General features: G+C 41.6%; 1 protein-coding gene across 2 annotated transcripts in view; it reads left to right on the top strand.

Annotated features, from left to right (window-relative positions):
- The window catches only part of PTPRB (protein tyrosine phosphatase receptor type B), a 114,293-nt gene extending 95,311 nt beyond the window's left edge, over nt 1–18,982 (top strand). For both annotated transcript variants that reach the window (XM_059936496.1, XM_059936497.1), the window contains 8 exons: nt 358–448; nt 1,226–1,302; nt 3,214–3,348; nt 4,408–4,530; nt 4,717–4,880; nt 6,422–6,557; nt 15,467–15,587; nt 17,518–18,982. In XM_059936496.1, coding sequence (XP_059792479.1) covers nt 358–448; nt 1,226–1,302; nt 3,214–3,348; nt 4,408–4,530; nt 4,717–4,880; nt 6,422–6,557; nt 15,467–15,587; nt 17,518–17,540 — 870 coding nt within the window. In that variant the 3' untranslated portion in view covers nt 17,541–18,982. The remainder of the gene's footprint in view (nt 1–357; nt 449–1,225; nt 1,303–3,213; nt 3,349–4,407; nt 4,531–4,716; nt 4,881–6,421; nt 6,558–15,466; nt 15,588–17,517) is intronic.
- The last annotated feature ends 9,001 nt before the right edge of the window (nt 18,983–27,983 follow it).

Here is a 27,983-nt window from a genome sequence, read left to right as displayed (position 1 = left end):
GTGTTTGTTTTATACAGATTGCTGTCAGTTATTTAAGCTGGCCTTTTGCTTGCCTGGGAGACAATGTGGTTTGGTGAAAAGTGCCCAGGCTTTGGATTCAGTTCCCAGCTTTGCCACCTGTGTGACCTGGGGCAAGTGAATTATCCTGTCTGAGCCTCATCTGTAAATTGGAGATGAGACAACCTCCTGTGGGGCTCTCGTGGGGATCAGAGCTGACGCACAGTGGTCGAATAGGAGGCATTCCACAAATGCAGCTAGTGTAACATATGGTTATATTGTTATGTATCTCAGGGACTGTCTGATTTGCCCTTTTCTATCTCACATTCTTCACCTGCAAACTTATTTTTGACCTAACAGGACCTAAAAGACGTGGGTCGAAACCAATCATGTGACATTGCACTCTTGCCAGAGAATAGAGGGAAAAATCGATACAACAATATATTGCCCTGTAAGTTTTGTGTTGAAATTTGTAATACTGTCTTCCTCTAGCCATTTTTTCTCTTTTCCACGAGTAAAATGGGGCAAAGCAATATGGTATAGCTGGATATGGGAGGTATTCAGAGGCTCTGAAAAGTCTTTAAAAAGAAATGACTTGTATGTTATTGCACTTCCCTCCAGGGGGATAACAACCAGCTGAGATTCTGGCTCTGAGAGGCCACTTATGCTGTTGACATTTCACCATGTGGTCCTAATGCCTCTCCTTAGAGGCCTAAGAGCAGTAACAGGGTTAACAATACGGGCCAAGCTGGGTTTACTTAAAGTCTCTAGTTAGCAATTATATATATATATATATATATATATATATATATATATATATATATATATTTGTTTGTTTATTTATATATGTATATCTATTTATATGTTATCCTTACCCAATTAGGTGAAGCAATAGAAGGTAGTTTTTCTGGATTGTATTCATTCTAGCAGTGAAAGGGAGCTGGCCACTCCATCGGGCAAATGATATGGTATCACAAAGGAAAGCACAGAGGGGGCTTCAGGGAGCATTTGGCTCGTCAGCTTGTGTGTTTCTGGGCCACCTGTGCAACCAGAGGCAAGTTAGTGATCCTGTCTAAGCCTCATCTGCAAAATGGAGATGAGAATACCTCCCCTGTGGGGCTGTCATGGGGGTCAGAGCTAACGCACATCAAATACCAAGCATTCTGTAAACAGTAGGGAGAATCACCGCGACTCACTGACAAATCTCTGTCAATAAATTTCCTTGCAGATGACGCCTCTCGAGTGAAGCTGTCCAATGTGGATGACGACCCGTGCTCTGACTATATTAATGCCAGCTACATCCCTGTAAGTGAAGCAACCACGGGGCCACAGTAACTGGGATGAAGCTTTGACGGGTGGCTGTGCTGGAGACAACTCTCCTCCCCAACACGCTCCCGTCGTTCTTAGGTCTGGAAACATGCCAGTTTTAGAGAAAAAAAAAAAAAAAAGATCATGTCTGATTGTCGTAAAACGCAGGCTGTCCTATTCAATCACTGCTAAGGCCCAGTTTTCAAAATGGCTATAGTCACATATGATTATAATGAGCCCAGGAGGCATTTTCAAAGGTCATTTTCTCTCTGCAGCCCTTAGTCAAGATTAGAGCTCCCTGAGGAAGCTGGACCTCCACGGCTAAGGCTGCCTAGCTAGGGAAGCTGATTCAAAGTTTATTTGGATTTTTGAAAACCACAGACACAACTCAAAGGTTCTGTCAAACCTTTGGGCTCAGATTCTGGTTAGCATTTCACCGGCTTCCTACAGCACCTACAGTGGAAAAAGCTTTAAGGTCAGACAGACCCTGTTTGAATCCCATCTCTGCCCCTTGCTGACTCTAGGACCTCGGGCAAGTTAATGTCAATTCTTTGGGCCTCCATTTCCTTTTCCAAAAAAAGTGAGGATAATATTTACCTCAAATAATCCTCCATTCACTCCATAAACACTATATAGTAAAGCGCTAACTGTAAGTCAGACTCTGAGCTGTGTACAAGGAGAGGGTCAGATGGAATCCTAACCCTCAGGGAACTCTCAGCAGAGTTGTGGCATCAGGAAATGACAAGGTGGGCGACGCCCTTGACAGGCTAGAATGGTGCTTCTCCAACATTAACATATATCCACATCATCTGCGGGTCTTGTTAAAATGAAGCTTCTGACGGGACTTCCCTGGCGGTCCAGTGGTTAAGACTCTGTGCTTCCACTGCAGGGGGCGCGGGTTTGATCCCTGGTTGGGGAACTAAGATCCCACATGCTGCGCGTCTCGGCCAAAAAAAAAAAAAAAAATGCAGCTTCTGATTCAGCAGGACTGGGGTGGGACCCGGGATTCTGTATTTCTAACAGGCTCCCAGATGATGCCTGTGCTGCAGGTCTGAGGACCACTCTCTGAGTAGCGAGAGGCTGTAGGTTGCTGCAGGAGCTCCTGGGAGAACATCCTCCAGCAGAAAGATAGATAAAGGAAGGCTCAGCAGAGCGGGCACCATGCTGAGACTTGGAGGACAAATAAGGATTCGCCAGAGGAGAGGCAGTGGGTGGGGTGGGGATGGGGGTGGCATAGGTGACACAGTGTAGAGGCCCTGAGGAGAGGCAAGGAGAGAAAGAGCTTCTACTGGGATCTGCAAGTAATTCCATGTTGCTGGAGTGCAGGATATGTGGGTGAAAATATCCTAGCTCATAGAATTGTGGTTACAATTAAATAAGATCTGTGAAAATCCTGCCCCACAGCATGTTATAGGGTGGATGCTCAGTAAACAGTGGGTTCTCTTCCCTTAAGTTTCCCTTGCATGGTATCTCTTACCAACAACCCAAAGTCAAGTACCTGAAATGACTAAAACTCTTCTATGTTAAATAAGGAAAGAGCCTGATCAATGTCAGTTCCTCAGACAGTCCATACACACACACACGCGCACGTGCGTGCACGCACAGGTATATGTATTTACACACACTCATAATTGAGGGTGAAGTGTTTTCTAAATTATTGCCTGAGTCCTCCACTGCCTTTAAGAATGAACACAACCTAATAAAAAAGAACTTGGCTCTTAACAACAGTTCAGTGTTCCGGCCTTTGTCCTTCCTGCTCCCAAGCCTTGATGCGTGTTAGTATCTTTTTTCTCAAGTCAGGGCCCTGGCAAAGACTTACATCTCACCTAATCTACAGAGCTAACCCTTTGTTTAGAGTTGTGAAGAGGCCCATTGTTTCCGACTCTCCACATTGTAAATTCATTGCAGGGCAACAACTTCAGGAGAGAATACATCGCTACTCAGGGACCTCTTCCCGGCACCAAGGATGACTTCTGGAAAATGGCGTGGGAACAGAATGTTCACAACATCGTCATGGTGACCCAGTGTGTGGAGAAGGGCCGAGTGAGTAAATGGTCTTCCTGACATACCAACCTTGCTTTCCTCCACCTGGGTGTAATTCTACTCCCCATCCCCATCAGAAGTTAAAGACCATAAAAGCCAAGTAGGGGTCATGTAAGAACACTGTTAGTGAATTAAAGCCACTCGGTTATAAAAGGCTCTATCATAAACCCAGGTGATGCCCAATTCTGATCCTGGGTCTGAAGTTTCAGTCAAAGATGTTTGCATTTGACAACTGGGATTATCAGAAGCGCCCATGACACCGAAAGATTACCTGGCCTCTCGTCTGCTCCATTCTCTGCTGTATGGAGAGAAGAGATAAACCGGCAGAGTCCCCGGTGCTGTCCCTACTTTCAGGAAAGAAGGAGAAGTGAATTTTAGGCTGTGTCTGCAGAAACAAAGTAAAATAGTTATCTGGACAAACTAAGCAAACCTCTTGTACTGGCATTTATAATCCTCTACTTTATATGGTTACTTTGAGGATTAAAAAGAGAGATTACATGAAGTACCCAGTAATTGTGCTCAATAAGATATGTCCACAGTCTTCTTTCGCCTGTCTCCACCTGTGAATGTGAGCTTGGCTAAATGTTCTGACTTTGCAAAGATCACATGGCACATGGCACTGGATCCAGGTTGGGACAACGATATCAAAATATAAACAAAAAAGGTCCAGGGAGACAATGCCTTCCTCTTCCCAACTGGATCTTTCTTCAGAAAAACAAACAAACAAACAAAACCGAGAAATTGTAAGACATGGCTTATGTGCTAGTGGAATTGAAATGCTGAGGAAATCAACAAAAACTCAAGCCACAGCACACTGAACCTGAAAGGAAAATGAATCCGAGGGTTGGGGGGTTTGCTCCTTGAATGGTGTCTCTCCTTCACAGCAGCCCAGCTTCAGCCCTGGCCATGAGCAGGTTAGTGCAAAAAAAGATGGTCAAGTTGCCTTAGCACCTCACCCTGGATTCCAGCTCAGGAAGACATTTCGAGGAGGGAAAGCACAGGTTCGTGGAGGAGGCGCGTTTCCGGACTCACTTTTTTTTTCTGCCCGCCTTCCTCTAGGTAAAGTGTGACCATTACTGGCCAGCGGACCAGGATTCCCTCTACTATGGGGACCTCATCCTGCAGATGCTCTCGGAGTCCGTGCTGCCCGAGTGGACCATCCGGGAGTTTCGAATATGCAGCGTATGTTGGTTTGTTTGACTTCGTTGAATAACGCAGCTTGGGCAGGTGAAGAACACCCGTGAATCCTATTTTCTGCTGGTTCCTTCTCCTGTAGTTTCGCTCGCAGGAACCCCTGCATGGGCACGGTTGTCAAATCTGAAGGTTTGCCTCGGGCCACGCCTCTTATTAGTCGCTCTGCTCTTACAGGAGGAACAGCTGGATGCCCACAGACTCATCCGCCACTTTCACTATACGGTGTGGCCGGACCACGGAGTCCCGGAGACCACACAGTCCCTGATCCAGTTTGTGAGAACTGTCAGGGACTACATCAACAGGACGCCGGGGGCCGGGCCCACCGCGGTGCACTGCAGGTACTCCGCCCCCCGGGGCCAGCAAAGTGGCAGCTGGGAGTATAAATAAGGGTGTAAGCCTGAAGAATCTAGTGGCTGCAGGATTTGTCTACCCCACCAGTCTACAGAGGCCCAGGGGATGTTCTTCCACCCTCTTCCACCCACTCCTCCCCAACCTCGCTCCTTTGCACTGTCTCTCACCCTCACTCTCCATCTTTCTCTCCCTCTTGCTCTTTTTCCTACTATAGCAAATGCAAAGTTCTTATGTGACTGCCAGGTCCCCCATAATTAGGCCCCATCTCACCCCCCAGTCCAAATTCCCAGAGACTCCCCTCCCACCGTAGCCAGGGAGGAAACTGCTCACACTCATCCTTGCCTCTTACCATTCTTACTCCTTGGAATGGCCTTCTCTCTCTCCTCCACCTGTGTAAACCCTAACCAGCCTTCAGGATCCCTGCTCTAGACTTCCTGCCGGGTCAAGTGGCACTTGCCATATGTGGCAACCCAGTTTTGCTCTTAAATTTCTGTTCTCTCTTGACTTCTCTTTGCTTCAGTCTGTACGTGCATAAAATCAAGCTAACAAGCAGTCTCTCACTCTCTTTCTCCCTGGGGAGCCTGGTGTTTAGCTAATTAATGTTTGCAGAAACACTCTGATAGCCCTAACTGAATGGCACTAATAAATGAAGAGCAGGGAATTGCTACAGTAAGAGAAATGTCAGATGTACTCATTTTCTCCAAATCTGCCCAGCACCCTAGGAGCCCTGCTTTTCTATGTCATTGGAACCCTGAAGCTTTTAATAGGAATGTGAGGCTCTCAAGAGCTTCCTGCTTTCTAAAGAATGGCAGGCATTTTCACCCAATACCACTGAAAAACTGTTCTTCTTTATCTTATAAATATGTGCATCAAAAATCCCCAGGTTATGCCATTATTTTAGGGAGCAATTTGACAATCCCTGGTAAAGCTGAAGGTGTTCATATTGCTATGATCCAGCAGTTCTGCTTCTAGATATCTACCCTTGAGAAATCCCCACACATGTGCACAATGATGTTCACTGCAACACAATTTGTAATAGAGAAAAACTAAAAATGATCTCACTGTCTATCGGTAGGGAATGGATTAGTGGTGTTTATGAACTCTATAAAAGAAATTAGATCTACATGTAACAATGTAGACAAATTTCAAAAAACAATATTCAATAGAAATGTTGGCAAAAGAATACATAAAACGTGTTACCATTTTAGTAAATTTTTGAAACACACTAAAAGAATATATTGTGTGTGGATTTACATGACTATAGGAAGAGTATGAAAGCATGCATGGAAATGATACACAGCAAGTCCTTACCTCTGGTGGGGTGGGAAGATGGAGGAAGGAAGGAGGAAGGATGGAAGGCCAGAGCCTTGGTTATACTTCTTTGAGAGAGCACATTGAGAGAAAGAAGTATTCCTGTAGTCTCCTCTAACTTGGAAGGGAAAGGAAAGATTGTGCTAGAGTCTCTGGATGCAGTCCAGAAAGGCCAGTTTAATAAAAAGGCTCAGTCTTTCTTTACGCTCTCTTCTAGTGCCGGTGTGGGTAGGACTGGAACCTTTATCGCATTGGACCGAATCCTCCAGCAATTAGATTCCAAAGATTCTGTGGACATTTATGGAGCAGTGCATGACCTAAGACTTCACAGGGTTCACATGGTCCAGACCGAGGTAAGAGTTCGGCTGAAGGACACAGACCAGCCTGTCTGTCTCCCTCCTCGAAAATGTCCAGGGCTTTAATCTGATAAGGGGAAAGAACTATGACTCGTTTGGAGAAGAAAGAGAATTGAATATTGATGTTTTCTAGGACTTTTTATTTTGAAACAAGTTTCAGTGACCTTGAGGATGATGTATATACTTATCTTTACTGAACTGGTTGCCCATCTTTGTTAGGTGGGTAGGAAGAAAAATGGATTTTTTTTTTTAATCAGTGCATTAACATGGGGAAAGGTCAACTAGTTCATCATGAAGGTCATTTTAAGATAGGCTGGTGATTGAGCACAAGAACTTCCGTTAGTAAAGAGGAAACAGATTCTAATCTCTTCTCTCCTTCAGCCCACCCCAGCTGCAACCCCACACCAAAGAGTGTATGTTAATTGTGAAGGATAAATGCTTCCATTTATACAGTCCTTTGACATTTGCAGGGCATTTCTGAACGTGTTATCTCATTAAATTTTCACCAAAAAAAAAAAAAAAAAAAAAAAACACATGAGAGAAGTATTATTTTCCATTTCCAGGCTAGAAAACTGAAGTTGAGAGGCTAAAGGGCTTTGCACAGTTATGAAGTGCCTGAGCTGGGACTTGAACCCTGTTCTGGAGAATCACAAGCCCTAAGCCCCAAGTGCCCTGCCCCACAGCCTCAGAGTCAAATCTATGTCCCCAGACAGACCAAGCCTGTCATTCCCCTGTATCATTGCCTTACCAGGCCCAAGTTCTCTTGCCCTTGTGTTTCCCAGGTAACACTACAAAGTCCTCTATTAAAAAAAAAAAAAAACCTATGGTCAAAAAGGGGAAAAGTTCTACATGCTACCATGTCCCCTGTTAGAGTCACAGGATACATGAAAGCTGTGCAGGTGGCTATGCTCCACAAAATGGAGATGTCCTGCAACAAAGGCTCCCCTCGAGCTTGGTTGAGCTCACTACTTCTGAAACTGCTTTGACCCCCAGATTCCCTTCTTTTTTTAAATAAATTTATTTATTTATTTATTTATATTTGTTTTTGGCTGCATTGGGTCTTCGTTGCTACACGCGGGCTTTCTCTAGTTGCAGTGAGCAGGGGCTACTCTTCGTTGCAGTGCATGGGCTTCTCATTGCGGTGGCTTCTCTTGTTGCGGAGCACGGGCTCTAGAACGCAGGCTCAGTAGTTGTCGCTCACGGGCTTAGTTGCTCCGTGGCACGTGGGATCTTCCCGGACCAGGGCTCGAACCTGGGTCCCCTTCATTGGCAGGCGGATTCCCAACCACTGTGCCACCAGGGAAGCCCCCGGATCCCCTCGTTGTATAGCACATATTAATATCCTGCAGATCCTCATATTCTGTTACACGTTCGGGAAAACACTGTCGTCATTGCCTCGTACAGGCAGTGCCCACACCCAGGACCCTCTGTCTCCAATTCCATAATAAAATTTTAAATATTTTATTATGAAATTTTAAAAAAATACATGAAACTAGGGAAAATAGTATAATGAATGTCCATACCCAAACCCCAGTCTCTACAGTTATCAGTATTCTGTGTTCTTTTTGCATTTATAGCCCACATACACTGTTCCCCCAGCTTATGACCTCATTGGAATATTTTAAAGCAAATCCTACTAATACTGTGTATTTAAAAACATATACATTTAATATAATATATTTTTATATTTTATATATTTATATATTATGCATTATTAATATTATATATTTTATTACATATATATTTTTACAGTTATATTTATATATTTTTACAGTTAAGGACTCTTTAAAAATCATGACCACAATACCATAATCACACCTTACAATTTTAATCATAATCCCTTAATATCATCTAATATCTAGTCAGTGTTAAAATATCCCTAATTATCTCAAAAATTGCTTCTTTCACTTAGTTTGCATTAGAGTCCAAAGTCCATACATTGCGTTTGGTTGAAGTCTCTTTTAAATTTCTTTTCATCTATAACAGTCCTCCCTCTGATTTGTTTTCTGTGCCATTTATTTGTTAAAGAAATCAGTTCATTTTCCATAGATTCTCCCACGTTCTGAATGTGGTTGACTGCTTTCTCATAATGTATTCCATTTTTCATAATGTAAGGTAATGTATTTCTCTATTTCCCATAATTTTTGTCAGTGGGTCATTAGATCTACAGGCTTCATTAAGTCTAGGTTCCTTTTTACCACCACACGCTTCATGGGTGGTGCTGGGTACTTCCTGTTGCATCATATCAGGAGACACTTCCTCTCTGTGTCTCTTCTCCGTGCTGATGAAATGACAATGCTCCTCCACTATAACATTTCCCATCAGCCTTTCGCTTAACGGTTTTGGCAGCCACTGATGACCGCTGTCTAGCTCTGTTCTTTAATTAAGGGTTGTAGAATTATATCACACTACATCATAATTGTTTTCCTTCAGCTTTTTCCACAAGACTACGAGTTCCTAGAGGGTAGGAACTTGTTTTCCTTTGCTCTAACCCCAATATTTTTTTTAATCTATTAAATGAATGAACAAATATCCTACAATTATGCTGCTAAAAAGTCAGCATCAATGTTCCATTATTAATCTGTTTTCATTTTCACAAACTCAAACCATACCTAATTTGTAATTTGGGGAAGAGGAGATTATCACATTGTAAGTAATCGCAAAGGGTGTGTGTGTGGGGGGGGGGGTGGTCAGGCTCCCTGGTTATTGTCAGAGCTTCTTGGGCCATGTATCACTTCTGTACACCTGCTCAGAACTCTGGAGACGCATTTTGGCAGAGCAGTCACCCCTACTGTAAATATCACTGGCTGACTTCCAGGGCAGGGGCAACACGATACGCCAAAGCTCTCTCTCCTCCTTGGACATAACTCCTCTTTCCACTATTCTCTTCCCCTTCTCCTCCTAACCTCTCTGCGGATTCTATGGTTCTTGTTCTTCCGCCTGCCTTTTCAGTGTTCGAGTTCCCAAGGGTCTGTCCTCAAGGCACAGCTCTTCTTTCTCTCCATCTTCATTCTTCGTGATGTCTTCCACTCCCATGGCTTTGGGAACCACATAGATGCTCATATCTCCCAAATCTCATTCTCCTTCCCCAGCATTCACCTGAGTACCTGCCTCCCGGACAGTTCCACCAGGAAGCCTTACAGTCATCTCATCTCCAACTCAGAACCCTCAAAACCGAACTCATTATCTTTCTTTAAAAACACAAACAACAGGGACTTCCCTGGCGGTGCAGTGGTTAGGACTCCGTGCTTCCATTGCAGGGGGCCCAGGTTCGATCCCTGGTTGGGGATCTGACTTCTGTTCCCACAGTTCCCATAGTCACATCCGAGCAGTGACTAAGCCCTGTGCATTCTACCAAGCATCTTTCTCCTTGTTCTAGTCTCTCGCCCCGCCCTTGCCCAGCCCTTTACTAACTCCCAGCGGGCCTTCGCAGTAGCCTCCTTGTGGCTCTCCTGCCTCTAGCTTCTGCCCTAACAGCTCCATCACCACTACCACCACCAAAGTGCTCTCTCGCTGTGTCAACTCCCTGCATAAAAATTGTGGAAAGCTCTTCATTGCTTTAAAATGAAGTTCAAGCTCTTCGTAGCCTGGTTCCAACTTACTTCCCCAGTTTCATGTCCTAACACCACCCATCCCCACTGTTTTAGGGTCTGTCAAAATTAAGGAAGGTTTCCCTCTCTGGGCCAGAATCAACAATTCTTTTGATCATGCTGAATAAAGATTGCAATAAGATAGAAATTTTCTCTTTCCTTTTTTCTCTATCAAACAAAATCCCAAACACTATCCAGATATTATCTGTCTTGCTTGAAGGCTCTGCTGAAGGTGGGCTCCTTCTACAGTCTCAGATGCTCAGAACCGGCACCGCTCACTTGGTTCTGAGTGCAAAGGGGTGCGATCCACAGCTGAGCCCTTGTGGGTGACGGTTCCAGCAAAGGAAAAAGGACATTCTGACATCCCCTGTATTACTTTTCTGGATCCACAGAGAGAGTCAACCTCAACTTTATTCTACCTTATTTGAGAGACAAAGGGGTGCAGGGCTTCACAAGTTTTGATAAATATATTAAAGAGCAAAGGTTTCTAAACAAGGAGGCATTAGACAGGGAGTTTGCGAGTGTGTCCCTCCTTCTTTTAGCTGCGAGTGTGTCCCTCCTTCTTTTAGCTGCGAGTGTGTCCCTCCTTCTTTTAGCCTGGCTTGGGGCATGTTTGCAGCCTGACTCTGGGAGAGACACTCGGACGGAGCAATAACTTGTTAAAGAACAATAGGTGAGAGTCACCGTCCGTCAATCGCATCTGCTCCCCACGAGGAGGAAACAGTGGGATGTTATGGGACTCAGTGCTCGTTTGGGGGATTGTTCTGGGAGTTTCCCATGACCTATGCACCCTACATTTTAACTACACTAGACTCCTCACAGTTTTCAGAATATATTTGCACTTTCATGTGATTTACATCATTTGGAATGTCCTATTTCTTTGCTCAAATTCTTAACAAATGTTGCCTTTTCTCTCTAGCTCCATATTTTCCTCCCCCCAAAGTGAACCTGATGGCTTCTTCTCATGTATGAAGCTTTATAAACAATTCTGTCTTATGTTTATCACTTTATAGTTATTTGTTCACGTACCTGCCCCTCTGCTAAACTGTGCATTCAGAGACCATGAAAGGCTATAAGTACAATCCTATAAATATTATCTCGTACTACAGCTATTGGTGAAATTGAATGGAACTAAGACTTCACCAGCTTGCTGGACATAGGAAAAATGATCTTTTATGATGTGAAGTTCATACATTAGACTTTATCTACTTTTCGTTAAGAATAAAGTGGGACAATGAGGTATCACCTCACACCGGTCAGAACGGCCATCATCAAAAAAATCTACAAACAATAAATGCTGGAGAGGGTGTGGAGAAAAGGGAACACTCTTGCACTGTTGGTGGGAATGTAAATTGATACAGCCACTATGGAGAACAGTATGGAGGTTCTTTAAAAAACTAAAAATAGAACTACCATATGACCCAGCAATCCCACTACTGGGCCTGTACCCTGAGAAAACCATAATTCAAAAAGAGACATGTACCACAATGTTCATTGCAGCACTATTTACAGTAGCCAGGACATGGAAGCAACCTAAGTGTCCACCGACAGATGAATGGATAAAGAAGACATGGCACATATATACAATGGAATATTACTCAGCCATAAAAAGAAACAAAATTGAGTTATTTGTAGTGAGGTGGATGGACCTAGAGTCTGTCATACATTGTGAAGTAAGTCAGAAAGAGAAAAACAAATACCATATGCTAACACATATATATGGAATCTAAAAAAAAAATGGTTCTGATGAACCTAAGGGCAGGACAGGAATAAAGACTCAGATGTAGAGAATGGACTTGAGGGCATGGGGCGGGGGAAGGGTAAGCTGGGACGAAGTGAGAGAGTAGCACTGACATATATACACTACCACATGTGAAATGGATGGCTAGTGGGAAGCAGCTGCATAGCACAGGGAGATCAGCTCTGTGCTTTGTGACCACCTAGAGGGGTGGGATAGGGAGGGTGGGAGGGAGACACAAGAGGGAGGAGATATGGGGATATATGTATACATATAGCTGATTCACTTTGTTGTACAGCAGAAACTAACACACCATTGTAAAGCAATTATACTCCAATAAAGATGTTAAAAAAAAAGAGAGAGAGACGCACAACAACAAAAAAATAATAATAATAAAGGAAAGTTTTAATAAAGCACATGCTAGGGAGAAGTTCAGGGTAGATTTTGATTCTAAAGTTTAATGCTTTCTTGCACTCCGATTTGACTGTGTGTTTTCCAAAAGAAATGATCAAAGTATTGCCCTTACCAGTAGGATAGACCCAGTATTTGACTGAAGAACATGAACTATCATTATTACTAGGTCAAGTATTATAACTGCCTTTAAGATTTAAAGATCCAAGAACAAAGAAGAGAGATGAAATGTGAATAAAGAATAAAGGAATTCACAACAAGAAAAAAAAGAAAGTGGGAAGCACATTAACAATCTGAAGGTTTTAGTAGTAATCATTTTCAAAGGGGTATTCTGTTGGGAAAAGAAGAATTTATATCTAAGACAAGGCAAATTAATGAATTTTAACTGGTTTCAAAGCCCAGGGTGGATCATTGTTGAAGAATTTATTAATAAGTCGTAGCATAGAGGTACAAGAGCTCATTCACAGCCAAACTCTAAGTTCTCAAACTCATTTAATATCCCAGTAGAATTGAAAATATGAATTATGCTTTCGATGGGAGAAAACAGGGAAGTGTCAGTCTATAATTTGGTAGATTGTTTTCAAGATGACAAAAATGATTGCCTATACTGAAAACCATTTTCAGGAGAGTACCCTTCTTGAATTTTCAAGATCACGGTGTCATGAAACACTCATAACAAGTGAGCTCAGTTTGTGAGCAGAAATGCAGAGAATAGTTATTAATATTAACACAGGCCTCACTTATGATTGATTGGTTTCTTTGAAATATCCTAATCTAATGATTATACCAGACCTATATGATGAGGTCCCATGAGTAGATGACCATGCAACCAGGGGCAATGCCTAGTGCCAACACATAAAAATAAATACTTGTCCACTTTTAAAGATCATTGATGATGTAAGATTTTATAGTCTCCCTTTGTGTCTCAAACCTTGAAAATACTCTAAAGCTGACCACATGGATCATCTTAAACATAGGGTCTAGTAATGTTTTTCAATATCCATCTAATTGACAGCAATACAAAGTCTAATACAAACCATTAATAGTCAAAAGATGTTAGCTGTAGAAGAGACCTTGCTCTCCTTGTTTTACAGATGGGGAAACTGAGATCCCCATCTAGACCAGCTGGTGGCAGACTGCGAGCCCAGGGTCCCTCATCTGAGCAGTGCTGTGTCACTGAGAGAGCCCAAGGCTGAGCACTAAGGTTACACAGACATTCATTCCCTTATTAGACAGCTCGGTTGGTAGTAAGGAAGGGGGCCCAATGCACAAGTTTGGCCGCCTATGGCTGAGCTTCTGTTGTCAGTGGAGGTCTTTGTGGTGTCCTTTTGGTCACCAAAACACTGACTCTTCTATACTTGTTTCTATTTCAAAGGAGTTAGTTTCTAAACCACAGGCAAGATGCACCATGCTCCTGCACCCAAATGGTAACTTAGGTCAACAACAACCAGACCCATATCACTATGCCCTGGTAAATGGGTCATACAGACATTCAGAGGAGACAGAAATTGCTTTTCCAATCTAAGAGAGTCTGATAAGACTTCAAAGCAACACAAAATTTGTCACTTTCTCACACAAACACATAATTATATTTAAATTCTGCTTACAATACTTGCTTCAAAAATTCAGGATAGACTTGTTTTCATACAGGTCGAAATGAAAGTGTGCTGAATTAGTCCATGACTCTTTTTATGAAAATAACTCTGATATGTGACCAGATTTCATAGCTTAAAATTTGGCTGAAATTTAGTTTTGTCTTGTTCTTTATAACTCATTTTAAACATTACCTCTGGTTAACTCTTCGCTCAAATTCTGACCCAAGGAAAGGTGTCGAAGCAGCTTAGAAATTTGAACTAAAAGAATTCTCATCTCTTGAAGCAGAGCCATCGTCGGCAGACCATGCATAAAAATATTTTAAAATATCATTCTATTTGTAAAGAATTTAAGCATTTCCTAAAATAAAGAAAAGCTGCACAAAGGGGAACAAAACCTTCTCCAAAGGGACAGCAAAAAAAAAAAAAAAAAAAAATAGCTTCCAGATAGCTGACAGGTGGGTCTATCCTCACTGTGTAAGCCTCTGTGGTTTTCTGCAGTCAGCCAACATGTTTGAGATTCTTCCATTAGTCAGACTCAGATGCTGAGAGAACCAAGATATACACACCTATTGTATACACCTCCTTTTTCTCACCATACTCCCCCCCCAAAAAGGGAATGAAATAGCACAGTATGCAGTGAAATGATTTTCTCATTCAGCAATGCAACGAAATTAGGTTTCATCTAAGAAAACTGGTGTAGTGAAAAAGACATGAAGTTTGGGCTCACACACCCAGGATTAAATCCTAGGGTCCCATTTCTCAGCTATGTGACCTTGGAGAAGTTACTTAACTTCTCTGAGTCTCCACTCATATGGATGATTATATCTACTATATGAGGTTGTCAAAATAATCAAATGAGATAATTTATGTAAAATGCATTGCACAGTGTTTGGCATTCATTTGTATATTTAATAACTATTTGTGGAGGACCTACTATGGCCAGACATAGTTGTAGGCCCTCACAGAACATACTCTAAATACGCACGTACAGAAAAAAAGATGAATAAACACCACCTCTCTGCCCATTATCATTATTCAATCCTCTGTGGTAATAGAAAGCAGTCACTCTTCTACATACTAGAGACCATTAGTGAAGGGATGATCAGGAAATTTGCTAACCATATAGAATCCCATTACTGTTGAGGTTTGGTGAGAGTCCCTTGTCTTTCTTTTTTTTTTTTTTAATTAATTTATTTTATTTTATTTATTTTTGGCTACATTGGGTCTTCGTTGCTGCGCATGGGCTTTCTCTAGTTGTGGTGAGCGGGGGCTACTCTTTGTTGCGGTGTGCGGGCTTCACATTGCGGTGGCTTCTCTTGTTACGGAACACTGGCTCTAGGCGCGCAGGCTCAGTAGTTGTGGCTCGCGGGCTCTAGAGCACAGGCTCAGTAGTTGTGGCGCACGGGCTTAGTTGCTCCGCAGCATGTGGGATCTTCCCGGACCAGGGCTCGAACCCATGTACACTGCATTGGCAGGCGGATTCTTAACCACTGCACCACCAGGGAAGCCCCCCTTGTCTTTCTTATGCTTGAAAATTTGCCTTCATCTGACATGTCTTCTGCTTTTTCATAGTGTCAGTATGTATACCTACATCAGTGTGTAAGAGATGTTCTCAGAGCAAGGAAGCTACGGAGTGAACAAGAAAACCCCTTGTTTCCAATCTACGAAAATGTGAATCCAGAGTATCACAGAGGTAGGAACTTACTTCACTAATTTATGAGTTTACTTATCGAAATACAGTGGATCTGGAAACCATTAAAAACCTCAAGCTTTTCCAACGTGCACTGCGCATCTCTTCTTCTACCCAAAGGCTTGAGGGAAAGGCCCTCACAAAGTGGCAACAGGAAGAGAGGCAGAGTGGGGAGGAGAGCCCCCATAGTGGAGCACAGATTTCACGTGGTATCTCTTCCTAGGCCTGGGGTGCCCTCTACTCAGGACTTGGCTTAACATTTCTAAGGGATAAGGCTCACTGCTAAGGAGGATGCTTTGAAATAGCAACTGGGAGTTCAAATTGTAAAATCCCTTTGGAGAAGAACTTGGCCACGTGTATCAAGGTCCTTAATATGTTCTTTTCACCCAGTATTTCTACTGCCACCCTAAGTACTGCAAAAGCTTTATGCATGAAGCTTTTCATAGTTAAAGGTCTGAGTGAAAAAATCTAAATGTTTAACAGTGGAGGACTAAGTACACCACAGTGCATTCACTGAGTAGAACACGATGCAGTCATTAAGAATGATATTTTTAAGGATATTATAATAGTATAGATATTCTCATAAATAAGTTAAGTAAGAAAAGAAGAACGTAAAACAAACAAAAACAACACATAAGGGGAAAAAAAAGACTGGAAAGAAATATACCACAATACTAAAATAAATTTCTCTGAGCAGTAAAATAATACATGATTTTTCTTCCATTTTATGTTTTTTCTAAATTTCCTAGAACAAGCATGTAACATTTTCTAAATGACAAATTCAGTAGAAAAAAATGTATAAACTTTGTAAGGCACTGCTTTGATCAGACAATAGTTAATTGACACGTGAAGGGTCTGCCTTTTCCTACTCAGGACCATCATTAAGATCTAATTTATCACATTGGCTAATTGCAAATTTGAAGTTACATTGTATTAGTTATTTATTACCAGCTAACAAATTACCCCAAAACTTAGCAGCTTACCTCTATATTTATTATCTCATAGTTTCTGTAGATCAGGAATTTGGGAGGGGCTTAGCTGAGTGGTTCTGGCCCAGGGTCTCTCGTGAGGTTGCAGTCAAGACATTGGCCAGGGCTACAGTCATCTGAAGGCTTGACTGGGGCTGGAGTGCTCACTTCAAAATGTTCACTCATGTAGCTGTTGTCATAAGTTTCAGTTTCTTGCCACACGGACTAATATCCACATATAGATTTTTTTTGGGGGGGACAAACATTATTTTAGAGCTCTTTTATCACCATTTCTAAATGCTCTTCAGTTTTATTTAGTTCTCTGCACCCTCTATACCCACCCACCTAGCCAGTATGTTAAATAGTTAATAACCTGTAAAGCACCCATACATAAGAGGGCTGCTACTTAAGGGAGTTCTTTGTAAATCAGATAATCCTTTTGTTCTGTAAATAATTACCCCCTAATTTATCTGTATAGTAAACTGAGGTTTTTGCATGGCAGATTCTTTAAGAAGCTCCAGGATGGAGGGGGGCTCTGGAGGATCTTGGAGGTTCCTTTGTATTGTTTTGACTTGTTTAAGAGTCTTTTTTTAGTGTGATCTTGGGTGCTCCTGAAAGAAGCTAACTATGGTATGGTCAGCTTCAGGCATCTGAAAATTAGGATTCAGGAACTAGCTCTGGAACTAACTAGCATTCACAAGCCACATAACCCTGAGTGAGTTTCTGTGCCTCTCTGGGTCTCTGGGCTCATCTGTAAAACCAGAGGGGATAGACTGGAATCAGTAGTCCTTTCCAATTCTAGTAATCTATGGTTCTGAATGCAATGACCTGGGATGGTCTCATCCTAAACCATATTGAGTTTCCATCGTTTCTGCGAGTCTTTGCCATTTGTCATTTTCATAAACAGAACAGACAACTGTGACACACCCTGCTACAGCCTCTAATTCTGGTGTCCTTCCTTTCAGATGCGGGTTATTCAAGGCATTGAGAATGCACCCGGAGATCTTCTGGATCAAAACTATTCACTGTGTGATTTCTTTTTAAAAACTTGCTTCATGCCCTACAGAGGTGCCAGCTATTTCTGTTGATACTATGTATAATTTATTAATCTGGAGAATTTTAAAGAATTTATGTAATTTAAAGGTAACAGATATTATTGTACATAGTTGTATTTTGTAGTTCCTTCTGTAAATATGTATTTTTTCATAATGTTTAATATTAAGCTTTATATAATACTATTTTTCCACACTAAAGTGTTCATGGCTTGTTCTACATAAACTAATTCAACCTGTATCACAGGATGACTGGTAAAATGTGTACGCAGGTGCTTGCTGTGGCGGGGCCGTGGTTTTTACCAGTTTTAATGCTTACTGGACAGGACAAAGGGCAGGGCTGGAGAGAGCAGGGAGTACAGCGGGCTTGGCTGCATTGGTGTCCCATGAATCTTAGGATCCAAAGATGATCCAAGTGCGATTTGGACAAATATAACAATCAAAAGAAAGGACTGGGGAGATGGGATTAAGCAGCACCAAAGGTTAAATCGGTGGTTGTGCCTCAGGTGGTTAGTGTCTCCCCTTTCTCCTGCCAGACGTTCAAGCCAACGTGGTCAGCTCAGGGGCCACGTAACTTGCCGAGCAAGTTACGTGGTCAGCTCAGGGGCCACGTAACTTGCCGAGCAAGTCCAGGCTGCAGGGCTGAGGGTTCTGAGAGAGAACGACCCGAACAGAAGTGATGAATTCCTCATATCGAGAAGCTTGCCACCTGCCCTCCTGACTGGAAACCTAGTCAACATGCGAAGTGCCATCCATAGTGATGGGAAGCTGTTTCACTGCATCCACAGTGTGCTGTGCGAACACGCATCCCACACTGGGATGTGTGTGTTGCCCAAGGGACACACGCTCGTCTTTGTCTCATTTCTTGGGGGCTGCATTCCTGGAAAAGTCAAAATTGCACCAGTCATACTTGGTTTTCCCATTAAAGGAATATTGAGGTGGCATATTATACTCCTGATCAATACTCCTAACATCAATGTCTATAGAAATGTCCTCAAACATCATATATCGTTAATTTAAAAAACACGAAAACAAAAATTCAGTGGTGCTTAGTATAAAATTTTCCAAAAGCCTTTTTTAGTAAATCACTGAGGTCAAAATATAAGGTAGACACCTTCAGTTGCATTTAATATAAAAAGCACTACATACTCTACCAAGTTGATCTTCAGTGTGTGTGCCTATTTTGACTATAACAAATTTCAGTGAGTCAGAAAGTGGGCATTGCCCTCCCCAAGGTCCAGTTCCGAGGGTCTTCCTGGAGAAAATTTGAAAGGCATCTGCACGGTTAACTTCATGGCTACCTGAGAGATGAGTTGGGAATGTTTGCCTTTTTCTCACTACAAATTTCTCTGAAATAAACTTAAGAATTAGAAATCAAGGTTGTTGATCTCACAGCTTCATTTGCAGAAAGAGTACATTTCTTTTCAAAATGTATATTTTTGCTACATACTATAGAGTCCCATAAGTAATATAATGGGTGTCATTGGCATAGTAATGGAAAATCATTAAATATTCCTCAAAGAGTTATTTATAGTTAAGTGAAGCTTCACCCAAACTGGAAAAATTTCCAGGGCTCTTTGAAGTTTATGGAAACAGGAAAAAACTTAATAAGAATGAATGCGAAGAGGATTCCAAGTTTTCACAGTATCATTGTGCTCAATGCCCTTGTGAAATGACAGCGTTAGGCTCTGACCCTGTTTCGGGAAACCAGGTGGCTCTTCTAGAAATGAAAAGGAACAACATACATGTGAGTGTGGCAGCGGTACCACCGGGGAGAAAATAAAGGTCGGAGATTTATGAGATGTGGTGTCTATTAGGAATAACTTTCCCTGTATTAATGAGAAAAAGCAAGAAATTTTAAAAAACAGAATTATAAGCTAACGTCGCTGGGCACAAAGCACATTCAAACATGGAAAGAAATTCATTTTTGGCTCTTCATCTATTCAGAAAAGTTTTAGTGCCTGCAACTTGCTAGGCACTGTCCTAGAAACTACACATTTCTACTTAATAAAGAGAAAGCATCACAGTAATAATGCTGGGGTTATTGTTACTATTTTCAGTTAAGCCTGAAAGAGGGCCTCAGTGAGGCAGTGAAGTTACCGAGCACCAGGGCAGCGGCAGCCTTCCGCGGACCACACACTGGCAAGCACTGACGCTGCTTCTCTAGCAAATCGCTGGACCGAAAAGAGAAAGCAATTAATTGCACAAATCAAGAATTCAAACCATAAAAAACCTACACGTCTGTAACAGTAAATACCCTGGCATATCTGGGGTGGAATCAGAGTCATAAAAATGGACGTGACAAGGGAAAACTGTATGTTCTTTTAGTCTAATGCAGGACATATTTATTCCTACCCTCCACCTGTCTAATTTTAAATCTCCTTAGCAACAAATATTTCACTATCTTCCCTCCCACCACCACCAAAGACTAAATACATAATCTAGTTGATCTATTTATTAAATTTAGGAGGAGGAAAAAAAGGTCTCCTTGACATTCAGCTCAATTGGATGTATTTTAATTTAATCCCATCATGTGTTATGTCTTGGTAAACACTCCGTTTCCTGTCACGGTGGGCATTCTGGCAGTGCACCTGTGCGGTACACTTTAATCATCAAGCCTTCAAAGTGTTATTGAGCTATCAAATCTCGGAAGGGTCCCGTCTTGCATCTTAATAATTATTTATACAAGTTCTTTATAATTAACTCCTTTAATCTCTACTCATTAAATCAATTTCGTATTATTCTGTTTTCTCTGGATAGCAGCCAGTTTTTCAGCTCTTGAATCAGATTTTTCTAAGGCTCATCTTCCTGTCTGGCTCTGCACATACTTGTCCTAAATAATTCACCAGCCCTTAACACTTCTGAGTCCCTCTTTTTCACTACTCTTCCCCTTCTCCCTTTTGAATGTGTTTGCTTTCCTAGTAGAAGGTGATTTTATTTTCTGTTCATCTTATCTCCTCATACCCATTGGTATTTCATAGTCTTTTCAGGCTCCACATTATAGAAGAGATGATGATGATTTCACTTTTAAACACTAAAATGGCCACAGCACACAGCATATTGGGGACAGTTTTATTTGGGAGGGTCTTTAATAAATTTTATTACATCTTGGAAGAAAGCCCAACATGACATGTGAAAATAATATGAAACCACTAAGCAGATGTCCAGCAATACAAAATTAGACTTCACATGTTGTACTTCACACTCTGATTCTCTTAGTGTCTCAGGATCTAGGTTCTTGTATTTAAACACTCTCCTTACTTCTTGCAAGAAAGCTATCAGCCGTATATATACTAAATTCTCATTCACTTAGCTTTCTGCGTCTCTACGGTTGGGATCCTGGAATCATAAACCTGCCAGATCTGGATGACAGTGAGTGATAGAATCTGAGCCCCAACTCTGGGGTGCTCTAGAGTTTTAGTTCACACATGTGAGCCAGACCAAACCTGCCCTGGTGGGAAAAAGAAATAGGTAATAAGCTGCTTGTTTGAGGTAGCAGTTCAAGGACTTTCCAGGTTCCATTTCACTGAAGAAATGAAAGTAGTTGATCATCCAAGACACAGTGGCAAGCAGGAATGGCTGATTCTCCCAAAGTGGCTGTGAGCAAGGATTCAACAGGACCTCATTTCTGAAGAGACAGAGTGGAAAATGCTGTTATCAGCCCAAATGCGCTGTTAAGGTTCTGAGTATTTTTAACCTGAGATTTCAAATCATACCAAGTATTCAAAGATTGTTTCACATCAAGGGAAAAAAATCTATAAACCATGACTGCAGAAAATGAGTGAAATGATGTAAAGAAGGAAAAATATTTGAAAAGGGGGCTCTAAGCAGACACCATCAGGAAGAGGAAATGCCATCCCTTCTGTGTGCCCAGACTGTTCTTTGGAGATGTCATATGCTTCTATTAGGGCGTATTATCCTTTGGGGGGGTTCACTTTGACTGTGCTGGCCAGATGATTTAGCTGATTAAGCAATTGAATTGATTCATTTAGTTTTGTGAATTGACCAGGTGTTTGAAGAAATTGAGTTTGGAATTCTGAACACACTACCTTAGATTCTTGTAGTGGATGATGCCTTTGAAAATGTTTGGCCATTTTAGTTAAAATGCAGGGTAACATTTAATGCAGCCATGATAATAGCAAAAATCTGTTCTGTTCTAAAAATGTTTCTAGCAATGGAAATATTTCTGACTAAAAGAATACTCTTGACTTATAGGGAGGCTCCCTAGGAATAAATGTATGCAACAAAAATGAGGCATTTTATTTTTTTAAAGGTTGTCTATATAGTTGCATTCATGAAATAAGAAAATTGTTGGTGAATGCTCTTAAAATAAAGGTTTATGTAATGGAAATAAAAAGATCTATTAACAGATTTACCAAAGATTATTTTTATAACCTATATGCCAATGTACATGATCTTATGTAAGATACCAAAATAAGTTGAAAATGGTGAATAAAATCAGACAAATGTAACATGTTCCTTCTAGAATATTCACAAGAGAGTTTAGTTACGGCTGCCTTCTGCCTTAAGTAATTTCTTTTAAGAAAAACTATCTTCATCCTAAGAGCGAGCTTTTCGTTATGTTTGAGATGTTGTGTTTTCATAGCTGAGTGTGAGCAGGTAAGCATCCCAGCAAGAAAGGAGCATATGCAACTGTGGCTTTAGGAGTATGTCGTAGAGTTGGGTGGTGTTCCCCTGTGAGCTAGTGGGAGAGTCTACAGTGGCCTTCGTGAAATCTCCTAACCTCAGCCACACTAAAAACCAGGTGCACCAATGTTCGTACCTGAAGAGTCCTTAATCTCTGGTTTCCCAGGTGGGACCCATCAGGCTTATAAACTCTGCGATGACAAGAACCAAGTCTTTAAACCCTTTTCTACTCCTACCTTATAGAAATTAGTGCACAGCTCATAGACATTCAACCTATACTTTTTTTGTGTGGAAATTGCTCCTGGCCCAATACTTTGTTTTTTTTTAATTTTGTTTTGTTTTAACATCTTTATTGGAGTATAATTGCTTTACAATGGTGTGTTCGTTTCTGCTTTATAACAAAGTGAATCAGCTATACATATACATATATCCCCATATCTCCTCCCTCTTGCTTCTCCCTCCCACCCTCCCTATCCCACCCCTCTAGGTGGACACAAAGCACCGAGCTGATCTCCCTGTGCTATGCGGCTGCTTCCCACTAGCTAGCTATTTTACATTTGGTAGTGTATATATGTCCACCTGGCCCAATACTTTGGATGTTAGGTAGTCAATATCTAATAACGTTATTGTCCATGGAGGCTCTTCTGGCTGTTCCTTGATTTGTGTGAAGCTTAAATAAATAATGTAAATACATCTAGCAACTGAGCTTATTATGTTTTATAATAGAGCACTTTTATGTTTTTGATATCATGTATTCTTTCTCTGCAAATCTGGTTATTTAAAATGGCAGTAGATGATTCTATGCTTTTCTTATGGTAGTACCTCCCCACAATATTGTGTCTCTAACCAACTCTATCTGAAGAAAGCACTTCCTTAGTCTTTCTATTTAAGTTATGTATTTGCTTAATATATTTTCATATTTGTAACAGTGGTCAAAAAAAATCTATATAGTGTCTTACACACCTTCTCACTAGTACAGGAATAAAACTGCTGTTTGTTGAAGGAAAGTGTTCTGTCTTCTATTTGCCTGTTTCTCATTTATCAATTTCTATCATCTGTCTGCTCAGGAAAAAGGTCAGAAGTGACTGCTTCTAAATGAGAAAAATCTTCTGGGACCTCATCATGAAGAACATGGTTGTCTTGACCTTTGTTCCTGTGAGTGCTGAGTTGGTTGTCTAGGGCGTCACGTACATATAATAGACTCTCTAGTTGACTGTCTCCAACTAAATTCTTGGTTTCAGTTCTTTAGTTCATTAGTAACCAAAATGTCATCTATCACCAACAGTGCTGGTGTATTCTCAGAGGCGCTGCCACAGCTGGATCCCCTGAGCCCTTCAGAGGCACTTCACATATAAGCGGGTGGTGTGACATTTAGTTAAGGGCTGCTGTGTCTATTTCCAGAATTATTATTTTGTCTTTTTGACTTTTTCATATTTAAGCGGAAAAATCAGTGTCCTTCACAACTCCAGTATTTCATTTTTCTACAACTTACTTACAGAAATCTTTATTTTTTAAAAATGTGCAATAGATTTACATGTAAAACCATTAAATCAAAGCCATCCTTTTTTTGAAAAACAGTTTCTGGATTCAGATTAAGTTAGCAAAATAATTTGCCCTATGAGGCTTGACCCTTTTTTTTTTTTCCAAAGTACCTGTTCGTTTGATGGAATTTACTCTTAAAGAAAAAGAGAATCTTATGATAGGAACTAATCACTTAGTAACTCTGCTGATACATCCTCCACAATCATACAATGTTAGAGCTGGAAGGGCCACCTTAGGGATGGACAATGATGGAAACCAAGACCTAAGTTTAAAATGACACAGCAAAGTAAGATAGTGCTAGAATTGAAGCTTGTTTTCCTCTTACTTGTGGGGGAGGACCTGTCTACACGTAAATAGAGACAAAGAAGAAAGCTTCTCAGATCCAGTGGATGCAGCAGCCATCTCCAACACTGAGACAGAACCTTCAGTGGAACTTTCAACATTTTGTGTGATTATTCCTTTCATTTTTTGTATCTCATATGTCTGGAGACATCCATTTGCTAAACAAGTCTCAGACTGTTAATTTAGAGTCATACTTTAGCAAAAGTCGTCACAATCTTAAAGCTGAAATAGTATAGGACAGAAAAGGAGAAAACATGATTCTTTAACATAATACTATTATAAAACATTTTTATTAAGGCTAATTAAATCAAAACACCTAAAACCCAGAAGAGGTTCTACCACTAGATTTTGAAAGAATTGGCAAGGCTTTTAATGTTGCCAATAAAAGGAGCATTCATAATAGACGTATAAAAATTAACTGGTAAAATTCAAGCTTGAGTAACAGAGAAAACCGTGCAGGGATGGTTCTGTGTAGGAGTTAACATTCACCAAAGGCCATGCTCACTAAAATATCTCCCTAACCCAGTATCTCCCATGGAAATTTGTACTATTATTTTAGAGAATTGTTGATCTAAGTACAGCTTGCCTTTTTTTCTGGGGTTTCTTGTAATGATGCAAGAACCTTTGTGTAAAGTGTCTTAATATTAAATTACTTTTCTCTTTGCTTTTGGAGCTCTTGATCCCAGGAAGAAACTTGGCATCTATTTCAGTCTTTAAGAAAGAACCAGCAATGAAATATGTTTCCTGTCTCTGCTACCCTGCTGCAAGCTGTTGGTGGCTAAGCAGTTTCTGTGTCTTACGGCTTGCAGAGGAGCTAAGGTTAAAAACAAGAACAAAAATCAGAACCAAAAAGCTGACAATACAACTATAGAAACAAAGGGCATTAAAAGTGGAAAAGTTCAGAAGTCTGGGAACATTCCTAAATCTAACCTCAATCAGAAAATACCATTTGTAAGAGATATAAATTAAATGTTCAAGCCATATTTCATTCCTAAAGAACTTTCCAGTGAACCCTGACCCAGTCTTCACTCAAGTAGATGTTCCTTCCCGACTCATGACAGATGGCTGGGGAAGGAAACAACTGTCTACCTGCAAAGGATAACACATCAGCAATAAATAAAGGCAAACCAGGACACAAGAGAAATAAAATGAATGATCCCACTTTGGTGGAAAAATATGAGGAAGAAGGCAAAGAGGGAGTAAAATTAAAGGTGAGAGTTAGAATCTGAAGGCGCTATTGGGAGTCTTAGACCCCTTGCAGTAGCAGAGGATTTTCTCATTTAAGAGGAAGACACTCCGGACTTCCCTGGTGGCACAGTGGTTAAGAATCTGCCTGCCAATGCAGGGGACACGGGTTCAAACCCTGGGCTGGGAAGATCCCACATGCCATGGAGCAACTAAGCTCATGCGCCACAACTACTGAGCCTGCGCTCTAGAGCCTGCGAGCCGCAACTACTAGAGCCCGTGCTCTGCAACAAGAGAAGCCACCGCAGTGAGAAGCCCGTGCACCGCAAGGAAGAGTAGCCCCTGCTCGCCGCAACTAGAGAAAGCCCACACGCAAAAACAAAGACCCAACGCAGCCAAAAATAAATAAACAAATAAATATTAAAAAAAAAAAAAAAAAGAGGAAGACACTCCAAGTCCTGTTTAAAGTGCTACGGAAGGGGACTGCATGTTTAATCTCTAGGATGGTCACTAATAGTTTGACTCAAGGCTATTATCTTATTGAGTGCCTTCACCTGCCATATACTACTGATTAGTGAATGTTTTTACTTTATAGATAAGAAAGTAGAGGCACAGAGAAGACCAGGATATTGCCCAAAATTTAACAGAAAAATAGGAATAATAGTTAATGCATGTTACGCGCTAACTATAGTATCATCTCATTTAACTTTTCACACAGCCTAGTTCTTAAACTTATATTGGAGACAAGGAAACTGAAGTTTAAAGAGACAAAGTAATTTGCCCAAGACCATACAGTGCCAGAGCTCAGTTTCCAATCTGAATCCTTCTGACTTCAAAATGTGACCTCTTAACCTCTATGCCAGAGTATCCCAAAGTTTGGTCCCCAAATGGGACCTGATTAGAAATGCAAATTCTCAGACTGACACCCTCACAATCCTGTTGAATCTGAAACTCTGGGGATGAAGCCCAGGAATGTGTATTTAACAAGCCCCCATGTGATCGGATGCCTGCTTTTCTGCGTGGAGCCTCTCTGCTTTGCAGTTTCTTGTCAGCCACATCTAATTCTTTGAGAAGAAACTCTGTCGAACCCCGTATGGCAAAGAGGAATAGTAGTGTGTAATATTTTTGACCCCCAGTGCATAATAAGCACTTAATAAACGTTAGCAACTATTATTATTATGTTCCAGGTAGCACTCTGTATAGCCTTACCGGTGTTATATCATTTAATTCTTGCAAAACTAAATAAGGCAGGGCCTATAATTATTCCCATTCTACAGATGAAGAAACTGAGGCACAGAGAGAAAGTGTCTGGCCCTAGGTCACAGAGCTGGCAAATGTCATAGAGCTCCAAATGTCATAGCCTTACTTTGAACATGGACATAGTAATTCTGAAGTCTGTGTTCTTAACCACTTCCTCCTATACCACAGGTTGGAGAAAAGGTTGATTAATCTCCATAGCTTGAATTAAATTCAACTTTGAGCTTTCAGTTCAGCTTTGCAGACTCATTTATGTGCTGCAAATCACTTCCCTCCAGCCTGACCCTGTTCACTTTTGCTAAAAGGTCCATGAATCCATTAGCCTTGATGTTTATGTCCCTCCCAGCATTGTGGACTGAACATGATAGCAGAGTCATCTACTCTAGATGCAATCCCATCTGTTCCCTCTGGGGCCCAGGAACATGCTGGTAAACAATTCTCAGGGTGACAGTCAATCCTTAGGGGAAAGGGACAGTGGTTGTCCCGAGCAGAAGTGGCATGTCAACACAGAATGGGAGACATAAAGAAAGGGAAGTCACCACAGAGAGGAATCCCCAAATAAGGTGGAAGAAATGGGCCCTAAAAGGCAGCTTCCTTTTAGAAGGAAGAGCAAGCAAGACAAAGAAAGCAAGCATGACTTAGGCTGTGAAGACTGAGACAGAATGAAGGACAGGGAGGTCAGGACCTCAAAGGTACCACTGCCACTGTGTCCCCCAAGCCCTAGCCATGAACAAGGAATCTGATATGGAACGCTCACTCATCACTTCCACTTGGGTAAAGATAGCACCAATCCACCAGACAGAGGTCCAGCAGGAAACGAATGGCATACTCAAAAGGGTATGAGCAGAGCTCAGCAAAGGGACCAATGACCAAGAAGTGGGCCATCTTCCTGGATCCACTGGGATTTCCCTGGACCCACCACCTCTGAGCAGCTTCCCAGGGCCTCAGCACTCAAGGCTGTGCACACACTTGGCTGGACAGCTTGCCACAGGATTGGGGGTAGAGCAGTATATTTAGGCCCACTTAAAAGCTGTGTGACTCTATTCAGTTTCAAGGACCAGCTGTCTTTTCCATCCACATCTCCAAACAGGAAGTCATCAGCAATTTCTGTATGTGTTGCTGTTTCTATTAACCTTCTAGATAGCCGGCCCTTCTCTAGATCACCGTCTGCCTGGGTTCACATCTCATCATCTCAGCAAATGCAGGGGTCCTCTGTATGGTCCCTGTGCCTCTGTCTGGCACTCCAGTCCCCCCCCCCTGCGCCCCCCACCGCCCACCGCCACACTGCCACCCAAGTGATTGATCTAAAATACGAAACTGACCATGGTCTTCCTGAAATTGACGAGTGGCTCCCAATTATACACAAGATGCAGTCCAGGCTCCTTGGTGGCCATAGAAAGTCTTTG

Source organism: Balaenoptera ricei, chromosome 10 (genome assembly GCF_028023285.1).
Source record: "Balaenoptera ricei isolate mBalRic1 chromosome 10, mBalRic1.hap2, whole genome shotgun sequence".
Lineage (NCBI taxonomy): Eukaryota > Metazoa > Chordata > Mammalia > Artiodactyla > Balaenopteridae > Balaenoptera > Balaenoptera ricei.
The sequence above is the reverse complement of the archived record's forward strand: the minus strand, read 5'-3'. Positions and strand labels throughout refer to the sequence as shown.